Here is a 22,661-nt window from a genome sequence, read left to right on the forward strand (position 1 = left end):
AATCGAGATGAACCATTAAATGTCTGGACTTGAAACGTTGGCTCTATTCTCTCTCCACAGATGCTGTCAGAGAGATTTTCCAGCATTTTCTGTTTTTGTTTCAGATTCCAGCATCCGCAGTATTTTGCTTTTATTTACATTAAATAATTGAACTGTGGCAAAAAAAATACAATGAATGCTGGAAATCTGAAATGAAAACAGTTTTAACTCTGTTTCTCTCTGAACAGTGCCGCCTGACCTGCTGAGATTTTCCAGCATTCTCTGTAATTATTTAAGAATTGATATATTCTGAAGTGTTGGGGAGTCTGTAGTTTCTCTGGGATTAATATAGGCGGCCGGGATTCACAGTGTGATTGCAGCTGCCCTTTCTCCAGCCCGGGCTTTATTTGCTGCCCCGGGGTTTATAATAAGAAGGGGAGTTTACACAGTGTATCTCCGGGTAAGTGGTCACTGGAACCCACGGACAGAACAGAGTTAGCGGGAAAGCTGCTGTTGTGGAAACAGTAAGAGGTCTCACAACACCAGGTTAAAGTCCAACAGGTTTATTTGGTAGCACAAGCCACAAGCTTTAAGAGCGCTGCTCCTTCATCAGGTAAGTGGGAGTTCTGTTCACAAACAGGGCAAATAAAGACACAAACTCAATTTACAAAATATACCAAATAAACCTGTTGGACTTTAACCTGGTGTTGTGAGACTTCTTAAGAAGATGCCGGCGTTGGATGCCAATCCAACGCCGGCATCTCCACGTTGTGGAGACAATCAGACTGTCCCTGGGTTAAAGGTGAAGTGGCGGTAATGATTAGGAATGTATTTAGGGGACATCTTTTAGTGAGAAATGTGTTTAGGGAATTGTTACCGATTCTGTGGATTGCTGCTGGAGAGTAACTGAGATGTATATATTTATCAATCCAACATTGATTTGATGCCAGGCTCCTTGGGGATTTATTAAAGGCGCTAGATAAATGCAAGTTAATGTTTGACATGGATTGAAACTTGGAATGTTCTTTAGTATGAGTTAAAACTGAAACAAAAACTCAATATATAAAAATAAGCCTCTGGCTGCAAACCTAGTCTTCTCTTCCATTAAATTCCACAGCTACTTCTGAAAAGAATTCTCTCCGGTTATTTGGAAAAATGGATTGGCCGAATGATGTGACATTTTAAAAATGTAATTAGAACAAATTCTTCCTGCAGGAATTTTTTTTAATGAATTATAGTTTTGTAAATTGCATTTGGTGATAAAGCAGAATCAAAAGGCAAATATCACATCATCAGAACAGCGCATTATACAAAGAATTAATTCAATATTCAGCCGCTGATTTTAAAACAATATAGATTTATTGTTTTTAAGTGAATCCTGGTCCCATTTTTATTTTCTACTCTGGTTAAATTTACTTCAAGGGGTGAAGATTGGCTGCAGCAAAATGCTTCCAATCACCGTTAACATTCTGAACCAGCTCAGATACAGAAGACGATCTTTGCCTGTCCTATTCTAAGTGGAAATATTTCAGAATGCTCTATTATCCTTTCTAATCTTCATTTACGCGTGGCATTTTTAAACTTCGGGAAACACTTCGACTTGGCTCAGGTCAAAAATGACAAATATTGTTCTCTCACTGTGCTTTGTTTTGGCAAAGGCGATCATTTTAGCTAAAATATAGTCAGAAACACAAGAAGGTCGGTATCTTTTTTAAGATGTGAAGCAACAATTAGCACTGCCTCGCCTTCTCTCCCATAAACATTGGTAGATATTTAGGGTAGATTTCCATTCATCGTTAAGGCGCTTTTAATAAAGAGCGGAATCATTAGAAGTTAGATTAATACTAAAAATGGGAACACTGGGCAAAAGGTAGATATAGATAATCATAGATATGGATCACAATGGATCCAGCCCTGTAAGAATCATGAGATTGTCCCGTGCAATCCAAATGGTCCCAGTTACCCAGGTTGAAATGTTAGATTGAGCTAAAGGGATCTCTTATTTTTCTGCGACTGATAATGGAAATATAATTTATTCTGGATATGTGATAGTTTTGTTTTAAAGAAGACATTATTTGGTCAGATTAATGTCTGGTAACATCAAGCAGATCCACACAGTCATTTTGCACCCTATTTTTTTTGCATCACCTGCCTCACTTTGTGCGTGAAGAAGGTAACATTAAATCAGAAATGGGACCCAACATTCCTGACTTTGACACCCAGAAAGGAAAGGTTGAATAAGACGAGTTTAATATTCTCATTATGTACTTTAATTATAATCATTTGAAAGTACTTCCCCATGTACTTTCTATACAACATGATGCCCTGTTTCATTGAAAATTTGGAATGATGATTTTATAACTTTGAATATAGTCTGTGAGGGGATTCATAGGGCAAGTGGGTAAAAATTGGAACCTGTTCCAAAGTTAACACATTTGTTGCAGTTGCACAACGCCACTTGCCTTTACCTGGCCAGCTTCATCTGCAAGTTCTCTGTGGTCGGAACCACAGGCTTCTCACTATAGAGAATATTTCATTTAATGGGTCAGTAGGAGGTGTGATATTGACAGCATGAAACAGATTAAATGAACTTATTATCTCCTGTGGTTTAATGCTTTACAGCTGCAAGTTCATCCCCCACACTCAGATACTCAACAGGCTTGAGACTTTGGCAAATTGTGGTGATACCTTACATTACCTTGTAGATGGGCAGCACCGTGGCATAGTGGTTAGCACTGCTGCCTCACAGCTCCAGGGACCTGGGTTCAATTCCCATCTTGGGCCACTGTCTGTGTGAAGTCTGCACATTCCCCCCGTGCCTGCGTGGGTTTCCTGCAGGTGCTCTGGTTTCCTCCCACAGTCTGAAAGACGTGCTGGTTATGTGCATTGGCTATGCTAAATTCTCCCTCAGTGTACCCAAACAGGCGCTGGAGTGTGGCGACTAGTGGATTTTCACAATAATTTCATTGCCATGTTAATGAAAGTGTACTTGTGACACTAATAAATAAACTTAAAAATAATAAGCAATCATACCACTCCTGAAATATTACATTGTGTTCCTTCATGGAGTTGGACACCATACTATATATGAAGAATCTTTAAACACTTCCACACACTCATGGACAAGAGATAGTATAATGCTTGTCACATGATAAACTATATTTTTCTGCCTCAAACCTCCTTCTTCATCATTCCTTTATTTGCCTTCCTTAATTTTATCAAAACTATTCTGACCACTGATCCTCTAAACTTCCTCCTCCTCCTTGTTAGTTCCAAATGCATACGTGCATGCTCTTTATCCTCGTTGTATACTTACTGATTTTCCCCAGGAGCTCACTGTACATCTCTGCAAATTTAATTCCATTATCTCTTTCTTCTGGAATAGCCACAGTTTGAAAACCCATGTTTGGAAGCAAATAATCACAGCACTCAAATTATCAGAAATCTTGGTGCTCTTATACAATGATGTGTGCCAATTACTGACGTTTTACAATGTTAAAAAAAATTGCATCAACATATTCCAATTGGGATACGTTAGATTCTGATGGAAAGACAGTGCCCTGACTCAACAAATGTTTTTTATTCTATAGGTGAGGTTCTTTTATAACAGATCATGGCAAGCACGAAGAAAAAACAAACAGTACACAACACAGATCTGAAGAAATCAGACCACCTTAATGTGAACATACTGCCACTGCTTTCAGGTAAAGGGAACTAATAACTTAATTATTGTGCAGAAAGATAAATGTTTATCAATTTAACGCAGATATTTGTGTTCCATTCCAGTATTCCATTTGCTGACGCTGTGTGAGACGGAGATCACAGCTGTACCCGATACCACCACTAATGCCATTGTGGGAGAACAGGTTCTGTTTCCTGTACATAACCAATGTACAGCTCTGTATGAAGCAACATTTTTCATCAAATCACCAATTCATACTAAACTTGCTTCATGGGGATTCAACCCATTTGACAAACGGCCACTGTATGAAAACAGACTGCAGAGGAGCGTGAATGATTCTGTGAAGCTGCTCAACGTACAGATTACTGACACTAAATTATACCAAATAGAAATTAATTGCTTTGACAAATCAAAGACAGCAGCAAGGGAACAATTATTTGATTTGCAAGTGTTTGGTAAGTTAATTTAATTTATAACTTTAAATAAAACTATGGTTTTCAATCCCAGTGTGAGTCTGAGACAATTACTAAGACAGAATAATAGTGTTCACTCGATGAGGAGGCTCCAGACCTCCACTCAGGATTCCAGCTGAGATGAGGAATGCAGTGGAGAGAGAGGAAGGCAGAAATCTCACTTTGTGGCTGCCCTTCTCATTATCTCAGATCTGTTATTGACACAGAAAGTTCATCAGCTTCTGAAAACAGAATGTCTGGGTTAATCTGGATATTCTCCTAGGTTAGGGCCTGTTGTGTATTTTCAACTTTTTGTTAACCCATTTAAACTGAAGGAACTTTATAGAATGAACTGGAGGATTAGTTTGGACAAGATTGTACTGATAATACATTAACATCAGGACTTGTGTTGTTTGGGTGATCCAGTTATATACATTTCAGATTTGTGCACTTTTCTGGAATGTAACCACTTATTAATTTCTCACTAAGTGTAAAATAGTGACATTCAAGAAATACTATCAAGGCTCATTATTCATCTCCTGATATTTCAGAGCCTGTTTCCAAACCTCGGACGAAAATAACTTGTTCAACTGCAAATGTCAGCCTGAGTTGTGAAGTCTCCAATGGAACAAATGTCACGTTTCACTGGGAAAAACTATCTTTATCTGGAGCCATCAATGGAACATATGATGGGCCAGATTTAGTGATAGACCATGCAAATGAAGAAGAACAATATTGGTACAAGTGTATAGCAGAGAATCCAGTCAGCAATGCAACCAGCGATCCATGGACCATAAAAGAGTGTAAAAGAAAACCTTTTAAAGGTGAGAAATAGTCTAACCTACCATGGTACTATTCCAATGTTCATCTGTCCAGCCTCTCATCTTCCAGACTCCACAAACTTAAGCTCATCCAAAATTCTACCATAAGCTCCATTCACTCATCACCCCTGTGCTTGCTGACCGACATTCACAGCCTGGACAGCAACATATCAATTTTAAATTCTCTCCTTTGCTTTTGAATTGCTCCATTGGCTCATATCTTCCTATTTTTGTATCTTCTCCAGCTCTACAATCCAATGAGATATCAGCATTTCTTCACCTCCAGCCTCTTGCGCATATCCAATTTAAATTCTCCTCCATTGGTTCAGTGGCCTAGGCTCTAAGCTCTGGCATACCCTCTGTAAACCTCTCTGAGTATCAACCTCTCTCTTGTCGTTTAAGATGTTCCTTAAAATCTATCTCTTTGACCAAGTGTTTGGTCATCTGTCCTAATGTCTGCTTTTATAGCTTAGTGTCAGATTTGTTTGATAATCCTTCCATGAGGTGCTTTGGGATGTTTTACTATATTCAATTTACTACATAAATCCAAGCTGTGATTGCTGTAGTAATGAGAGCAGGACACTCATACTTTTTTAGACAGATCTTGCATAAAATGGGGATAAGGCGGGAAAGTGGAGCTGAGGATTATCATATCAGATCAGTCTTGATCTCATTGACTTTCAGAGCAGACTTAATGGGCCAAATGGGCCAAAAGGCTGGAATTCTCTGATGTCAGCGATTCTCTGATTTAACGATAGTCAGCATGGTTTTGTGAGAGGGAGGTCATGCCTCACTAACCTGGTGGTGTTTTTTGAAGAAGTGACCAAAATGGTTGACGAAGGAAGGGCCGTGGATGTTGTCTATATGGACTTTAGTAAAGCGTTTGACAAAGTCCCTCATGGTAGGCTAGTGAAAAAGGTTGGATCTCATGGGATAAAGGGGGAGGTGGCTAGATGGGTGGAGAACTGGCTTGGTCATAGAAGACAGAGGGTGGTAGTGGAAGGGTCTTTTTCCGGCTGGAGGCCTGTGACTAGTGGTGTACCGCAGGGCTCTGTATTGGGACCTCTGCTGTTTGTGATTTATATAAATGATCTGGAAGAAGGAGTAACTGGGGTGATCAGTACGTTTGCGGACGACACAAAACTGGCAGGACTTGCAGATAGTGAGGAACATTGTCAGAGGCTACAGAAGGATATAGATAGGCTGGAAATTTGGGCAAGGAAATGGCAGATGGAGTTCAATCCTGATAAATGCGAAGTGATGCATTTTGGTGGGAATAATGTAGGGAGGAGCTACACGATAAATGGAAGAACCATAAAGGGTGTAGAGACGCAGAGGGACCTGGGTGTGCAAGTCCACAGATCTTTGAAGGTGACGTCACAGGTGGAGAAGGTGGTGAAGAAGGCATATGGCATGCTTGCCTTTATAGGACGGGGCATAGAGTATAAAAGTTGGGGTCTGATGTTGCAGATGTATAGAACGTTGGTTCGGCCGCATTTGGAATACTGCGTCCAGTTCTGGTCGCCACACTACCAGAAGGACGTGGAGGCTTTGGAGAGAGTACAGAGGAGGTTTACCAGGATGTTGCCTGGTATGGAGGGGCTTGGTTATGAGGAGAGATTGGGGAAACTGGGGTTGTTCTCCTTGGAAAGACGGAGGATGAGAGGAGACTTAATAGAGGTGTATAAAATTATGAAAGGCATAGATAGGGTGAACGGTGGGAAGCTTTTCCCCGGGTCGGTGGTGACGTTCACGAGGGGTCATAGGTTCAAGGTGAAGGGGGGGAGGTTTAACACAGATATCAGAAGGACATATTTTACACAGATGGTCGTGGGGACCTGGAATGTGTTGCCGGGCAAGGTGGTGGAGGCGGACACACTGGGAACGTTTAAGACTTATCTAGACAGCTATATGAACGGAGTGGGAATGGAGGGATACAAAAGAGTGGTCTAGTTTGGACCAGGGAGCGGCGCGGGCTAATTGTTCTTTGTTTCTCGTTTCAAGGCTTCATTCTATGATCATCTTGCTGTTGCCAGTACAGAGCGAGACTGCGGATAGTTGGGAACCTGTCTCGGGGGCAGGGAATTCAGATGGTGTTCGTAAAGCAGAAGTGGAAATGAATAGGGTTGGGAAGCATTTTCTGATCAGGGCCAGTGTGATCTCCTGGACCCGTTTCGATCGCCTCAGGGGGTCGGAGAGGAATTTCCCAGATTTTCTTTTCCCCATATTAGCCCTGGGGTTTTCACTCTGGGTTTTCGCCTCTCCCTGGAGATCACATGGTCCGGAATGGGGGGGTGGGGGTGAGTTAATAGGTTGTGATGAACAAAGCATCGTAGCTGTGAGGGACAGCTCGGTGGATAGGATATTAGGATGTAGATAGGCTGGAAAATTGGGCGGGGATCCTGGATTCAGGATTCAATCCTGGACCGGGGAGCGGCGCGGGCTTGGAGGGCCGAAGGGCCTGTTCCTGTGCTGTATTGTTCTTTGTTCTTGTTCTTTGTCATAAGCCCTGCACCGCTGCCAGTGAGAGCAGAGAATTTGATGCTCAGCCAAATCACTAACACTGCAGCGGGATCCGATAATCTCAGCCATGGAAGAGGTTGGAGAATTCCAGCCTAAGTCTTATGATCATGCTGTCTTAACATGGACCTATTCCATCCAGGTACTGTCAAGCTTGGTGAATATAGATGTAATTAGATGTGGGAGAGAGAGTTCCACTGTTTTGGTGATTTATGTATGGTTTGCTGAAAAAGCATGGTATTCTGAACACACATTATCATGAATTCAAATCACAGCCTTAACGAATTGTAACTCATATAGCATTAATTTCCAACTTGCACCTCTTGATTATTGTACTTTTACAATGGAAGTAACAGTGCATTGATGCAGTTAATTGGCTGCACTGGCTTTTGTTTAAGTTTAGTTTATTTATTAATATTTCAAGCAGACTTACCATTAAGTAATGTAAGTAGGCTTACATTAACACTGCAATGAAGTTACTGTGAAAATCCCCTAATCATCACACTTTGGCGCCTGTTCGGGTACACTGAGGGAGATTTTAGCATGCTAATGCACCTAACCAGCATGTCTTTTGGATTGTGGGAGGAAACTGGAATACCCAGAGGAAACCCATGCAGACACAAGGCCGGAATTGAACCCGAGTCCCTGGCGCTGTGAGGCAGCAGTGCTAATCACTGCCACCGTGCGACTCATGCTTCTTTACAATGGAATTTCAGAGCACATTACATTAAAGATATTTATGTTGCAGTTTTAGCTCAGTTATATTTTCTCACCTCATATAAAATATTGAAATTTCATTTTTGAGAGTGCAGTACTATTGGAGGTACTTTTTAAAAATAAGATGTTAAACCATCTCAGATTGATATAAACAATTCCATGCCATTATTTGATGAAGAGCAGTGAGTTCTCCCAATGTTCTGACAAGCATTTATTCCTCAGCCAATATTACAATAACATATTATCTAGTTATATTTCTTCTTGCAGTTTGGGGCCTTACTACATGTAAATTGCTATGTTTTATTCGGAGGCACTCCTAATGTTGTGATAGGCGATATATAGTTGCACATTCTTACTCTTTCTTTACACTTGTTTCTTTGTTAGCATTTGTTCACCCATTATACCTTTCACATTTTCAAGTCAACATTAGTACAAACTCTTTGTCCATAATGATTGGGAATATTGAGGTTAATTCTACCAAAAAAAAAGCAAGTGCCCACCAGATGGGAAAATGGGAGATTTTCCTGCCCGTTTTTTGGGTGCACTTACCAGAACGAATTTCCGACACTCTGTGCATCACAGAGTGCCTCGGAGTGATTCACACCGGGAAGTGAGGGGCGGGCGGGCCTCATCCCGTTGCAGAAGTCAGTGGGGAGATCGGCGCATCTGCACTGCCCCGCACCCACATCACCAGCCTCCTGATCGCTGGCCTTCCAATATTTTCCCAAGCCTGCTTCTCCCCAATCACTGGCCTCCCGACCCCCCCCCCCACCCCCCCCCCCCCCCCGCAACACCCAATCCCCAGCTGACCACCAGCTTTCCGGACCCGCCAGGCCCCCCCCCCGCAAAGGCCAGCCCCAAACCCAACCCCACTCCTCACGGGTGGGGTTGTACACCAATCCCATTGTACAGTGGCAGCAGGTTCCCCCCACCACCACTGATCACCTCCCACTAGGCTCCACCCCCTTGGCATGTCCAGAGCCTGGTGGGCAGTGCCAGGGTGCCAGGCTTACACTGCCAGGCTGGCACTGTCCAATGGGCATCCCCTTGCCCCCGACCTCCCGGGGGAGTGCCTCAGTGGCCTTTGACTCCACCAGCAGGGTGAGTACGCCTGTTCCCAATTGGTGGGGACCAGTTGTAAAACCTGCTGGTGGGAGATGCTTTAGGCTCAGAGACTTCTGTTCCTACTCGAGCAGCGCAGCGGGCTGGGAGAATCCCGGCTATGGTTATAGATTTTCCTCCAAGCCCCGCAATATCCTGACTGGGAACCATATCACTGTTCCTTCACTGCTACTTGGTCAAAATCCTGGAACTCCATTCCTAACAGCACTCTGGATGAACCTACACATCATGGACTGCAGCAGTTCAAGTAGGTAGCTCACCACTGTCTTCTCAAGGCATTTAGGGATGGTCATATAGCCATAAACAAATACATTTTTTAAAATTACCAGGCCCCAATAGACGCCAATGCATTGGCAATACAGCTGAAGTCAGGTCTTCAATGGCTACTTAAAAAAAGGATCTACAGGTTTGAAAAATGTTTGGTGGCAGAAACTCTGAACATATTACATTGAATATTAAAGGGTTATAAGGTAAAAACGTTCTGCAATTCTTATCTGCTGAAACTCTCTGCAGGAGTTCTTATTGCCATAGACACACACCTCTTTTAGGCTGCTTGTAAAAGATGACAATGGGAAATGTGCTATCGAAACCACACTGAGCTATGCCATTGACTTACAGTGCACACCCCAAGCAGCTGTAAAGGTACCACATTCAATATTGTAGTTTTGTATAATTGAACACTGCCTTCACTTGAACATTACCAAGAGCAAAAACTAAAGAGGGATTCCACTCTGCAGAAAATAAAGACTTGCTTTGAGATGTGCAGTCATGTTTCAAAGTGCTGAAAGTATCAATTAAAGAAAAGAAGAAATGTCACCATATTCTGTGGGTTCATTTCTCTGAGTTTAGTAGTGCAGTCTCTTCAGCTAAGAGTTTACGAATAGCAATGGTTTATAGAAACTTCCCTCAACTATTAACTTCTAATTGAGCTTAGTGTGTTTATATTTAGATTACTTTCACTGGAAGAATCTAAGCAATGGCCTGACTGAAAAAACAGAGCCAATAGAAGTAGCCCCTGAGATAGCAAACATCATGCTTCAAATCTCAGACTATCCAGAGCAATGAATTGGTAGATGAGCTATTATTTTTTCAAACAAAATATTGACTTCAAGTTGTAGGGTACATCTCTTACTCCTGTTTTTCTTGAGCTTCATGGAAATTTGGAGTGCCTGCTTATGTATGCAACAAAGTCGGAAACTATAAATCAGTTAGATTAATGTCTGTTGTTGGGAAATTGTTAGAATACATTATTAAGGAAGTAATAACAGGACATTTGGAAAGTCAAAATGCAATCCATCAGAGTCAGCATGGTTTTATGAAGGGTAAATTGTGTTTGACTAATTTGCAAGAGTTCTTCGAAGATGTAATAAAGTGGATAATGGGGATGTAATATATTTGGACTTCAGGAAAGCGTTTGATAAGGTGTCACACAAAAGATTAATACACAAGGTAAGATCACATGGAGTTGGAGTAATTTATTAGCTTGTGTTAGATTTGGTTGTGGGAGAGCACTTTGGGGATAGTGACCACAATTCGGTGTCTTTAGTTATTGCAATGGAGAGGGATAGGGCTGTACGGCAGGGCAAGGTTTACAATTGGGGGAGAGGTAATTATGATGCAAGTAGGCAAGAATTAGGGGGCATAAGTTGGGAACAGAAACTGTCAGGGAAAGGCACTTATGAAAAGTGGAACTTTTTCAAGGAACAAATACTGGGTGTCCTTGATAGGTATGTCCCTGTCGGGCAGGGAGGAAATGGCCGAGTGAGGGAACCATGGTTCACGAAAGAGGTGGAATGTCTTGTGAAAAGGAAGAGGGAAGCTTATGTAGGGATGAGGAAACAAGGTTCAGATGGCTCGATTGAGGGTTACAAGTTAGCAAGGAACGAGCTGAAAAAGGGGCTTAGGAGAGCTAGGAGGGGACATGAGAAGTCCTTGGTGGGTCGGATCAAGGAAAACCCCAAGGCTTTTTACTCTTATGTGAGGAATAAAAGAATGACCAGGGTGAGGTTAGGGCCGGTCAAGGACAGTAGTGGGAACTTGTGTATGGAGTCAGTAGAGATAGGCGAGGTGATGAATTAATACTTTTCTTCAGTGTTCACCAAGGAGAGGGGCCATGTTTTTGAGGAAGAGAAGGTGTTACAGGCTAATAGGCTGGAGGAAATAGATGTTCGGAGGGAGGATGTCCTGGCAGTTTTGAATAAACTGAAGGTCGATAAGTCCCCTGGGCCTGATGAAATATATCCTAGGATTGTTTGGGAGGCAAGGGATGAGATTGCAGAGCCTTTGGCTTTGATCTTTGGGTCCTCACTGTCCACGGGGATGGTGCCAGAGGACTGGAGAATGGCGAATGTTGTTCCTCTGTTTAAGAAAGGGAATAGAAATGACCCTGGTAATTATAGACCGGTTAGTCTTACTTCGGTGGTTGGTAAATTGATGGAAAAGGTCCTTAGAGATGGGATTTACGACCATTTAGAAAGATGCGGATTAATCCGGGATAGTCAGCACGGATTCGTGAAGGGCAAGTCGTGCCTCACAAATTTGATTGAAATTTTTGAGGAGGTAACTAAGTGTGTTGATGAAGGTAGGGCAGTTGATGTCATATACATGGATTTTAGTAAGGTGTTTGATAAGGTGCCCCATGGTCGGCTTATGATGAAAGTGAGGAGGTGTGGGATAGAGGGAAAGTTGGCCGATTGGATAGGTAACTGGCTGTCTGATCGAAGACAGAGGGTGGTGGTCGATGGAAAATTTTCGGATTGGAGGCAGGTTGCTAGCGGAGTGCCGCAGGGATCAGTGCTTTGTGATTTTTATTAATGACTTAGAGGAGGGGGCTGAAGGGTGGATCAGTAAATTTGCTGATGACACCAAGATTGGTGGAGTAGTGGATGAGGTGGAGGGCTGTTGTAGGCTGCAAAGAGACATAGATAGGATGCAAAGCTGGGCTGAAAAATGGCAAATGGAGTTTAACCCTGATAAATGTGAGATGATTCATTTTGGTAGGACTAATTTAAATGTGGATTACAGGGTCAAAGGTAGGGTTCTGAAGACTGTGGAGGAACAGAGAGATCTTGGGGTCCATATCCACAGATCTCTAAAGGTTGCCACTCAAGTGGATAGAGCTGTGAAGAAGGCCTATAGTGTGTTAGCTTTTATTAACAGGGGGTTGGAGTTTGAGAGCCGTGGGGTTATGCTGCAACTGTACAGGACCTTGGTGAGACCACATTTGGAATATTGTGTGCAGTTCTGGTCACCTCACTATAAGAAGGATGTGGAAGCGCTGGAAAGAGTGCAGAGGAGATTTACCAGGATGCTACCTGGTTTGGAGGGTAGGTCTTATGAGAAAAGGTTGAGGGAGCTAGGGCTGTTCGCTCCGGAGTGGAGGAGGCTGAGGGGAGACTTAATAGAGGTTTATAAAATGATGAATGGGATAGATAGAGTGAACGTTCAAAGACGATTTCCTCGGGTGGATGGAGCTATTACAAGGGGGCATAACTATAGGGTTCGTGGTGGGAGATATAGGAAGGATATCAGAGGTAGGTTCTTTACGCAGAGAGTGGTTGGGGTGTGGAATGGACTGCCTGCAGTGATACTGGAGTCAGACACTTTAGGAACATTTAAGCGGTTATTGGATAGGCACATGGAGCGCACTAGGATGATAGGGAGTGGGATAGCTTGATCTTGGTTTCAGATAAAGCTCGGCACAACATCGTGGGCCGAAGGGCCTGTTCTGTGCTGTACTGTTCTATGTTCTATGTTCTTGCTAGCCAACAAAAAATGGAGAGTTGGAATCGTTGGATCTTTTACTGGTTGGAGAGATGTAACTAATGGGGTGCCACAGGATCTGGTCCTCAGGTCCTAAATATTTACATCTAGAAAAATGATTTAGATATAGGGATAGAAGGTACTATAGCCACATTTGCAGATGACACTAAAATAGATGGGATAGTAAGTTGCAATAAAGAAATAAACAATTTACAAATGGATTTAGATAGGTTAGATGAGTGGGCCAAAATTTGGCAGATGGAGTTTAATGCAGATCAGTGCAAGGTTATCCATTTTGTTCAGTAAAATGGAAAGGCAACTTATTATCTAAATGGAGTGAAACTTCGGTGCAGAGGGATTTAAGTGTCCTCGTGCATGAATTGCATAAAACTAGCATGCAGATACAGCAGGTAATAAAGAAGGCAAATGGAATTTTAGCAGTTATTGATAAAGAAATAGAGTATAAAAGTAGTGTAGAATTGCTGCCACTGTGCAAAGCATTCGTGAGATCACACCTGGACTATTGTGCACAGTTTTGGTCCCTTGAGGAAGGATATAGTTGCATTGGAGGCAGTTCAGAAGAGGTTCACTAGATTGATTCCAGAGCTAAGGGGCTTGTCTTATGCAGAGAGGTTGAGCAGTTTAGGCCTATGCTCTCTAAAGTTTAAAAGAATGAGAGGAGATCTAATTGAAGTATATAAGATGAAAAAGGGAATTGACAGGGTAGAGGTAGAGTGGATGAGATGTAATAGTTTTAGTATCAGGGGTAGTAGATTTAAAACTGAGATGAGGAGAAACTACTTCTCTCGAAGGATCGTGAATCTGTGGAATTCACTACTGCAGAGTGTGGTGGATGGCGGGACATTGAGTAAATTTAAGGAGGAGATATACAGATTTTGTTCAGTAACGGGCTGAAGGGTTATGGAGAATGGGTAGGAAACTGGAGTTGAGGCCAAGACAAGATCAGCCATGATTGTATTGAATGGCAAAGCAGGCTAGAGAGGTTGAATTGCCTACTCCTGATCCTCGTTCTTATACTCTTAAAGGAAGTGAATTACTTCTGTAACAACAAGATTTAACCAGCTTCTAACATTTTCATTGTATTTTCCCCATGTCTACTAGCATATAATAGTGTATAATTAATGATTGTTTTCCACTAAGGTTGTCACATGTTGGTTAAATTGTCATGTCAGTGTTTTAATGTGTGATAAATTTGAACCTTTCTCTGATTTATTTTAGAACTGAAGATCCTGCTAAGTATAAGTGTTGTACTTATTGTTTTGGTTTTAATTGTATACTTCTACAAAATAAAACGGACTGCTCGTGATAAAGGAAGCAGTAAGTATAATTACTATTATTACTCAAAGCTATAAGGATTCAGCAGAAGTCCAAAAATATTTATTATTTATTCCGTGAATTGAAAGATTTATGGATAGAGAGTTATTTCAGGATTAAGTATTGGACATGAACTACATTCTAAATCAAACAGATTGTTTTAAAAATACAGAACATTAGTTATTTGCTTGCATTTTTAAAGATAATTATTAATCAAAAGGTATCATTTTCCTAAACATTTTTGTCTTGTGGATTAAGAACATAAAGTGAATGATTGGGTGATTTCAAAATTAATACTACTCAAATGCCCACTCTCTCAAATATGTATCGAATGCTGTCTGAAATGTTCTCGCTCTGCACTCCTGGACCAGCCATTCCATACATTCACCAGCATCTGCTGAAACCATTTCAATCTATGAACATAGGGCTGAATTTTACGAGCCCCCCCCCCCACTCCGCCCCGCTGCTGTGTTTGAAGCCAGGGGACTCATAAAATGCAATATCGGTGGAACTGCCCACTGCCTACCTGCCTGCCCTCAACTTGTTGGGTGGCCCTCTTGCCCTTGTTTCTGATGAGCTCCTTAACTAGCCAGTAAATGGTGCTTAAGTGTCTCATCACATCCCCGCCATTATTTTACCTGTAGCAAGGTGACCAAGTCTATGTGGGTAGACAAGGTTTTGCTGGGTGAGTTGGTGTCAGGCAAGAAAGTGAGAGTGCTTTTATACTGGATTCCCTGTGCTTAATGGAGGTATCCCAGCGCCCCTGCCCCGCAGGTTCCCAAAAGTCATAACCCCCTTTCACCCTCCTCCACTGGTCTTTCAACCCCAGGCCTCCAGCCCCCTTCAGTGGGGCCTACTGGTATCTACAGTCTCGTCTTCCTCAGAGACTGGCTGTAGTCCCATCAGTGGCCACTGCTTGAATCTGGTGCAATTCTCTAAGGTACCAACACAATTCTGAATCTTAGCCAGTTAACGCCCAGCCCTGTTTAATATGGTTACTCAGTAACCAGTTTTCTCGTGGGCAGGCTCCCAACCAACCTTTTAGTTGAGAAGGATGGAAAGAAACATGGTGTCCTGTAAATTGCAGCCCATAGAGTCATTAGTAAGCCATTCAGCCCCTCAAGCCTGCCACGCTATTCAGTTAGATCATGGGTAATCCACATCCCAATTCTATTTATTTCCTTAGCTCTTCATCCCTTGATACTCTGACGGAATTTTTAAAAAGCTCTCAGTCTGGACAGTGACCCGAGCCAGGAACCAAACCCAGGTCCCTGGAGCTGTGAAGCAGCAGTGCTAACCACTGTGCTACCGTGCCAGCCATTTTAACCACCCTCTGTGAAAAACAAACAGGTGGATAAGTTTTATGCTGTCATCTAGAAGGGCGGGGCCTAAAGACATCAGAAAGCCCAGCTGCACTGAGACCAGGGCGCCATGTTTAAAGGGCGCCGTGATCAGAGGATAAAGTAACCTCCCCCACCACCCCACCACATAGGTTTCAGAGGTTACCCCCCCCCCCCCAATCAGAGTTGGCATTGTCCAACACCCCCCTTGCAATAAGAACCAGCATTCCCCACCCTCCCTCCGCAACCAGAGCCAGCACTCCCCACCCCCACCCTAAACAGTCAATCCCGGCACCCCCAGCTCCCACGCCCATTCCCACCCACCACCACAAATAAATGAATACCTCCCCCCCCACTCACATGAGGGTCCCACTATGGTCCACTCCTGGCACTGCTCACTGGCACAGGTTGGCACTGCGAGGTGGGTATGTTGTCAACCTGGCAGTGCCAACCTGTGCCAGGGGCATTGGCAAGGCACTGCTTGGCCATGTCCCTCTCCCCAGGGGGATATACTCACATTTATACCCTCAGGAGATCCTACATCAGTCTTATGTCTGGGTGTACCTATTGTAAACCTTATCAATGTGATGTCATGTTGCTGAGGTTTGAAATTACGGTGAGGGGTCAATATCTGGTAGGGGGAATATTTAATTCTATTAAAATATATTGATATATATTGAAAACAGGTTCACGTCCATTAGAAACATAGAAACATAGAAAAACTACAGCACAAACAGGCCCTTCGGCCCACAAGTTGTGCCGAACACTTCCCTACCTTCTAGACCTACCTATAACCCTCCATCCTATTAAGCTCCATGTACTCATCCAGGAGTCTCTTAAAAGACCCTATTGAGTTCGCCTCCACCACCACTGACGGCAGACGATTCCACTCGCCCACCACCCTCTGTGTGAAAAACTTACCCCTAACATCTCCCCAGTACCTACCCCCCCCCAGCACCCTAAACCTGTATCCTCCCGTAGCAGACATTTCCACCCTGGGAAAAAGCCTCTGAGAGTCCACCCGATCTATGCCTCTCAACATCTTATTCACCTCTATTAGGTCTCCTCTCATCCTTCGTCTCTCCAAGGAAAAAAGACCGAGCTCCCTCAGCCTATCCTCATAAGGCATGCCACTCAATCCAGGCAACATCCTTGTAAATCTCCTCTGCACCCTTTCAATCTTTTCCACATCCTTCCTATAGTGAGGCGACCAGAACTGAGCACAGTACTCCAAGTGGGGTCTGATGAGGGTCTTGTATAGCTGCATCGTCATCCCCGGACTCCTAAACTCAATCCCTCGATTGATAAAGGCCAGCACACCATACGCCTTCTTAACCACCTCCTCCACCTCCGGGGCCAATTTTAGAGTCCTATGGACCCGGACCCCAAGGTCCTTCTGATCCTCTACAGTACTAAGAGTCTTTCCCTTTATATTGTACTCCTTCATCCCATTTGACCTACCAAAATGGACCACGACGCATTTATCTGGGTTGAAGTGGCATCTGCCACTTCTCCGCCCAGTCTTGCATCCTATCTATGTCCCTCTGTAACTTCTGACATCCCTCCAGACTATCCACAACCCCACCAACCTTCGTGTCATCGGCAAACTTACCAACCCATCCCTCCGCTTCCTCATCCAGGTCATTTATGAAAATGACAAACAGCAAGGGTCCCAGAACAGATCCCTGGGGCACACCACTGGTGACCGACCTCCATTTAGAAAAAGACCCATCTATACACACTCTCTGCCTCCTTTGGGCAAGCCAGTTCTGGATCCACCGGGCAGCGGCCGCTTGGATCCCATGTCCTCTCGCTTTTTCTAGAAGCCTTGCATGGGGGACCTTATCGAACGCCTTGCTAAAATCCATATAAACCACATCTACCGCCTTCCCTTCGTCAATGTGTTCAGTCACATTTTCGAAGAACTCCACCAGGCTCGTAAGGCACAATCTGCCCTTGACAAAGCCATGCTGAGTATTCTTGAGCATACTAAACCTCGTTAAATGCTCATATATCCTGTCCCTCAGGATCTTCGCCATCAGTTTACCAACCACTGAGGTTAGACTCACCGGTCGGTAATTACCTGGGCTATCCCTATTCCCCTTCTTGAAAATAGGAACCACATCCGCAAACCTCCAATCCTCCGGCACCTCTCCCGTCTCCATCGATGACGCAAAGATCATCGCCAGAGGCTCTGCAATCTCTTCCCTCGCCTCCCACAGTAACCTGGGGTACATCCCATCTGGACCCGGCGACTTATCTATCTTGATGCCATTCAAAGATTCCAGCACAACCTCTTTCTTAAAGTCCACATACTCAATCCTTTCAGTCCACCGCACGCCCGCAGTACATCCACCCAGGTCCTTCTCCTCTGTGAAAACCGAGGCAAAACACTCATTGAGCACCTCTGCCATTTCTACTGGTTCCATACAGCCTTTCCCGCCTTCACCTTTTATAGGCCCTATTCCGTCACGTCTCATCCTTTTACTCTTCACATATTTATAGAACGCCTTAGGGTTCTCCTTAATCCTACCTGCCAGGGCCTTCTCGTGACCCCTTCTGGCTCTCCTAATTTCCTTCTTTAGTCTTATGTGCATGAACCTAATTATGTCGCCAGCGAGGGGCAGCAAAAATCGGAAATTCCCGCCCTCGTATCTACCTTAATGTTTTAACTTTTGAACAGCTCAATCAGATCATACCTCAATTTCTATACTCCAAAAAATGCAAGCTAAGTAGCTGTAGGATTACACAGATTGCATACAAGAAACAATCCATTCTGCTTATCTGGTTCATGCTTGCATTTATGCTCCGAATGAACATCCTCCCATCCCTCTTTATTTAACCCTATCAAGGTAACCTTTTATTCTTTTTGTCCTTATTTGTTTATCTAGCTTCCCCTTAGATACATCTGTACAGTTCTCTTCCAATACAGCTTGTTCCACATTCTAACCACTCTCTCACTAAGCAATTTATGTAATTTTTCTCGCCATAAACTAGCGAGGAATATTTTAGAGAAACATCGGGGCGATTCTCCCAAAACTGCGGAATTGGTGGGAAAATTGGTCTAGATCATGACTGTCTTTTCAGTGCAACTTCAGACCTGAATCTCCCCGCTCTGTGCAATGCAGAGGTCATAATCATGAATATCATTAAAAACCCGGTGGGGGGGAGTGGGGAGGGCCTATTCGCACCGGAGTCTGACAGCTCTGGAACTCTGCGCATGCGCAGTGGCCCCGACCTGTCAGTTTCCCCGTTTGCTTGCCAGATCGATCGCTGGCCAGCCCGGGACCCCCGCAGTGCTGCCCCTCCAGCACCCCACCCATCCCCACGGCCCAATCGTGGCCCCTACGACAATTCCTGGGCCAAGCCCCGACCCCTCCCCAATCCAGAGTGCCCCGATATCGAGCCTCCCGCACCCAGCAGTGGCAATCCCCCACTCCCCTCACCCCGGCAGACCCTCCCCGCTGACCCCCCAATGGGAGGCAGACCCCCCCAGGAGGCAGGCTCCCCCGGGCAGACCACCAACCTCCCCCCTATAGCCTTTCCCGATCGCTGGCCTCCCTCCAGCCCAGACCAATCCCCATGCAGAGTGGCAGCGGGACCCCCCGCTCCCACTGATCACCCCCTAGGCCCCACCCACAATAGGCCCCACCCCCTTGGCACTGCCCAATGCCTGATGGGCAGTGCCAAGATGCCCCTTGGCATGGGCACTTTGCCCCTTGGGCAGTGCCAGGGAGTACAGGCTGGCACTGCCAAGGTGCCCATGCCCAGGGGGCACCACCCCACTGCTGCCTGATCCCCTGGGGGGCTCCGATTGCCCCCCTTCCCTCCAGCGGGGTCCCCCACTGGTTCCCCGAATGTGGGAAGCTACCCTAAATCCCGCCAGAGTGAAGTACTCCTGGCGGGTTGGGAGATGCTATCAGGCCCGGCTAGTTATGTGCCAGGCCCGATAATCACATTTAAAATAGATTTAAAATACATCTAAGAAAGATTGAAATCACTTACCTCTCTTTCCGCCAAATTCCAGCACGGTTCTGACTGCGATTGTTCTCCAGCTCTGGGAGATGCACATGCGTCGGGAACGCATGCACGAATCCCGCAAAATGGCTGACACGCGCATCTCCCGACCCAACCCGCCAGAAAATTTGCGGGTCGCAATGGGAGAATCGCCCCAATAGTTCACCAGACTGTTGTGCATTGAATGGCCAGAGCTATACACTTGCATTTTGTTAGGTTGCTGGATCATGCATTTCTGACTAGTTTTCAAATAATAAAGTGATGTGAATCTCATGCACTTTTCCAGATACAGCAACGCAAATGAGGAATGAAGAAATAAGTTACCTTCAAGATGGAACTATTGAAGCCACATACATTACGAGAATTGATTCAAGCTAAACACTGTCTATTATCTGCAGTGTTACTTGTATTATTAATCTCCTTGTGAAAACTAATTACTAGCAAAAATGGAAGAACTTGAATCTCACTAGACTGGAGAATGAGAATAATTGGTATGGGGTTTTAAATTCAGCTTTGCTATGCCAGGGAATGCAATAGCATTATAATAAATCCTATGCTGCTGCCTTGCTCTGAAAAAACTATAGAGTTTATATAATAGCCTGACCAAGCATGCCTATACGCCCATGCCATTAGGTAGCAGAGGCTGAATGCTTATCAGGGCCCTGACAATTTATTCTACTGTCTGCAGTGGGGAACACTGGTGCCAATTGCATCCTATTGTTTCTCCAGCAGTGTCCAGCTCATCATTTTGATGACTGATGTGCATTTGTAAGGATGAGGCTCTTGTTTTAACTATACATGGTTGCATGTCTGTCAATTAAAGATGGAACTTTAATTCAGCATTATGGGGGGTACTGAACCATACAGAGACATACATTCAGACTGTCAATCTTGTTTTGAACTAAAGTTAAAAGAAATGTAGGGGGACATTTCCAACTTGCTGCTCAGACACAAAATTGGCTTTGTTGAGCAGTGATTTCCATGAAAGTTGGACAACATCTGTGATTACCCGATTCACAATGTCATTTCGGTACCTGGGTGATAAATTGAAAATATACCACATGAAGTTGAGTGTTACAAACAGCAGTCATGACGTATTGTAGAGGTAGATGCATCGTGGGAGAGACGATGGCCTAGTCGTATTATTGCTTGATTATTAATCCAAAACTCAGCTAATGTTCTGGGGACCCGGGTTTGAATCCTGCCACAACAGGTGGTGGAATTTGAATTCAATTTTTAAAAAACTGGAATTAAGAATCTACTGATGACCATGAAACCATTGCCGATTGTGGGAAAAACCTATCTGATTCACTAATGTTCTTTAGGGAAGGAAATCTACCATCCTTACCTGGTCTGGCCCACAGCAATGTGGTTGAGTCTCAACTGCCCTCAGGCAACTCAGGATGGAATATAAATGCTGGCCATCCAGCGACGCTCATGTCCCATGAATGAATAAAAAGAGATTGAGAATATGCACATACAACTAATGGGGCGCTTCAGGTATTCCGCAGCCAGTGAGCACCACCAGGACTAGGGTGCCTCATCACTCCCTGGAATGACATTTTAAATTTCCTTATGAAATTTTATATTAGCTACAGTGCCCCACCAGGGGCTGTCACCCCTATCATTTTTGTTTATTAAAGGACTATAACCAACAGAGTTTTATAAATTAATTCATGCTTTAATTTGTGGGTGATATCAGCCAAGTTTTGGTTTCTGGTTATTGCTCATTATTTCGAGATGGAGGGGTGCTGTGCCTATGTTTTTGTTCATCGGGGATAACAATTGACTCAGCCATGATCACCAACCCAAAGGCTAATCACTTTCACCAACCATTTCCTTTAGGGTACTAGGGTAATCAGCTGTTCCAACAAGAAGGGGGAAGAGAAATAAAGATTGGAGCAAAGGTAGAAGGAACAGTCAAATCATACAACTTTTATAAGAAGAACAAGAATAGAGTGTATGGATTAACAAACACTGCCACAGTAATCTTGCAAACATTGAATTCACTGTGGCCAGTTTGAACACATTAATCTCATTTCAATCCCATTCTATTCTGACCGAGTGTTGTATGTCAGCGGTGCCATCTTTTGAATGAGATGTATTAGCAGGGAGCCCATGTTCATGTAAGACTAGCACCAGTTAAAGCTGCTGAGTACTAGTTCAGGCCAGACTGCACCTCTTAAGGGTGAGGTGACTGGCACAAAATGGTACAATACGCATAGCAGCACCACTCCCTCCACTCCCCCAGAAATTTGGAAGTTGGGTTTTGGAGTCACTGGTACAAGAGGTAGGCCAGAGGAGAGGGGTCCTCCAGAGAACAGCTCAGAAGGGAGTGGGCGCCTAGGCCACAGTACATCAAATGTTCCAAGATATTATGGGGAAAAGATAGGGTAGATAGAGAGAAATTATTTCCTCTGATTGGGGAGCCTTGAACAAGGGGTATTGTCTAAAAATTAGAGATTGACCTTTCAGAGGTGAAATTAGAAAATATTTCTTCATACAAAAGATGGAAGAAGTTTAGCATTCTTCAGAAATTGCAATTAATGCTAGATCTATTGTATGGTTTAAATTTAAGATTTTTGTAATCTAAAGGTATTAGGTATATGGGTTAAAGGCAGGTATATAGAATCAGGTAACAGATCAGACATGATCTCATTGAATGCTGGTAGAGGCTGTAGTAGTTAAATAACCTACACATGTTCTTAAGCAGTGGTCAATGCCAACAGTCCATCACCAAGGGCATAGATACAGAGCCATTAGACATTTAATGACCCTATATGAATGGTCAAGATCAGTGAATGAATGTTTACATTTCAAATCTACCAATTGCAGTGCTAACCTCATATACGGCTCCTGGCTGAGGCACAGGCAGTGGAAATGCTGCCTGAATGCCCAATGTGGTAAGGTCTCC

The 22,661-nt window shown here is 43.9% G+C and overlaps 1 protein-coding gene across 1 annotated transcript; it reads left to right on the plus strand.

The window, feature by feature from the left end:
• Window positions 1-3,770: 3,770 nt before the first annotated feature.
• Window positions 3,771-21,400, plus strand: LOC144484166 (hepatic and glial cell adhesion molecule-like; the record flags this gene model as incomplete). Its single annotated transcript, XM_078202712.1, has 4 exons — window positions 3,771-4,116; window positions 4,665-4,937; window positions 14,295-14,393; window positions 20,034-21,400. Coding segments are annotated over 4 exons (810 nt in total), but the record flags the coding sequence as incomplete, so codon positions are not given.
• Window positions 21,401-22,661: the final 1,261 nt, after the last annotated feature.

Source organism: Mustelus asterias, chromosome 3 (genome assembly GCF_964213995.1).
Source record: "Mustelus asterias chromosome 3, sMusAst1.hap1.1, whole genome shotgun sequence".
In the NCBI taxonomy this organism is placed as follows: Eukaryota; Metazoa; Chordata; class Chondrichthyes; order Carcharhiniformes; family Triakidae; genus Mustelus; species Mustelus asterias.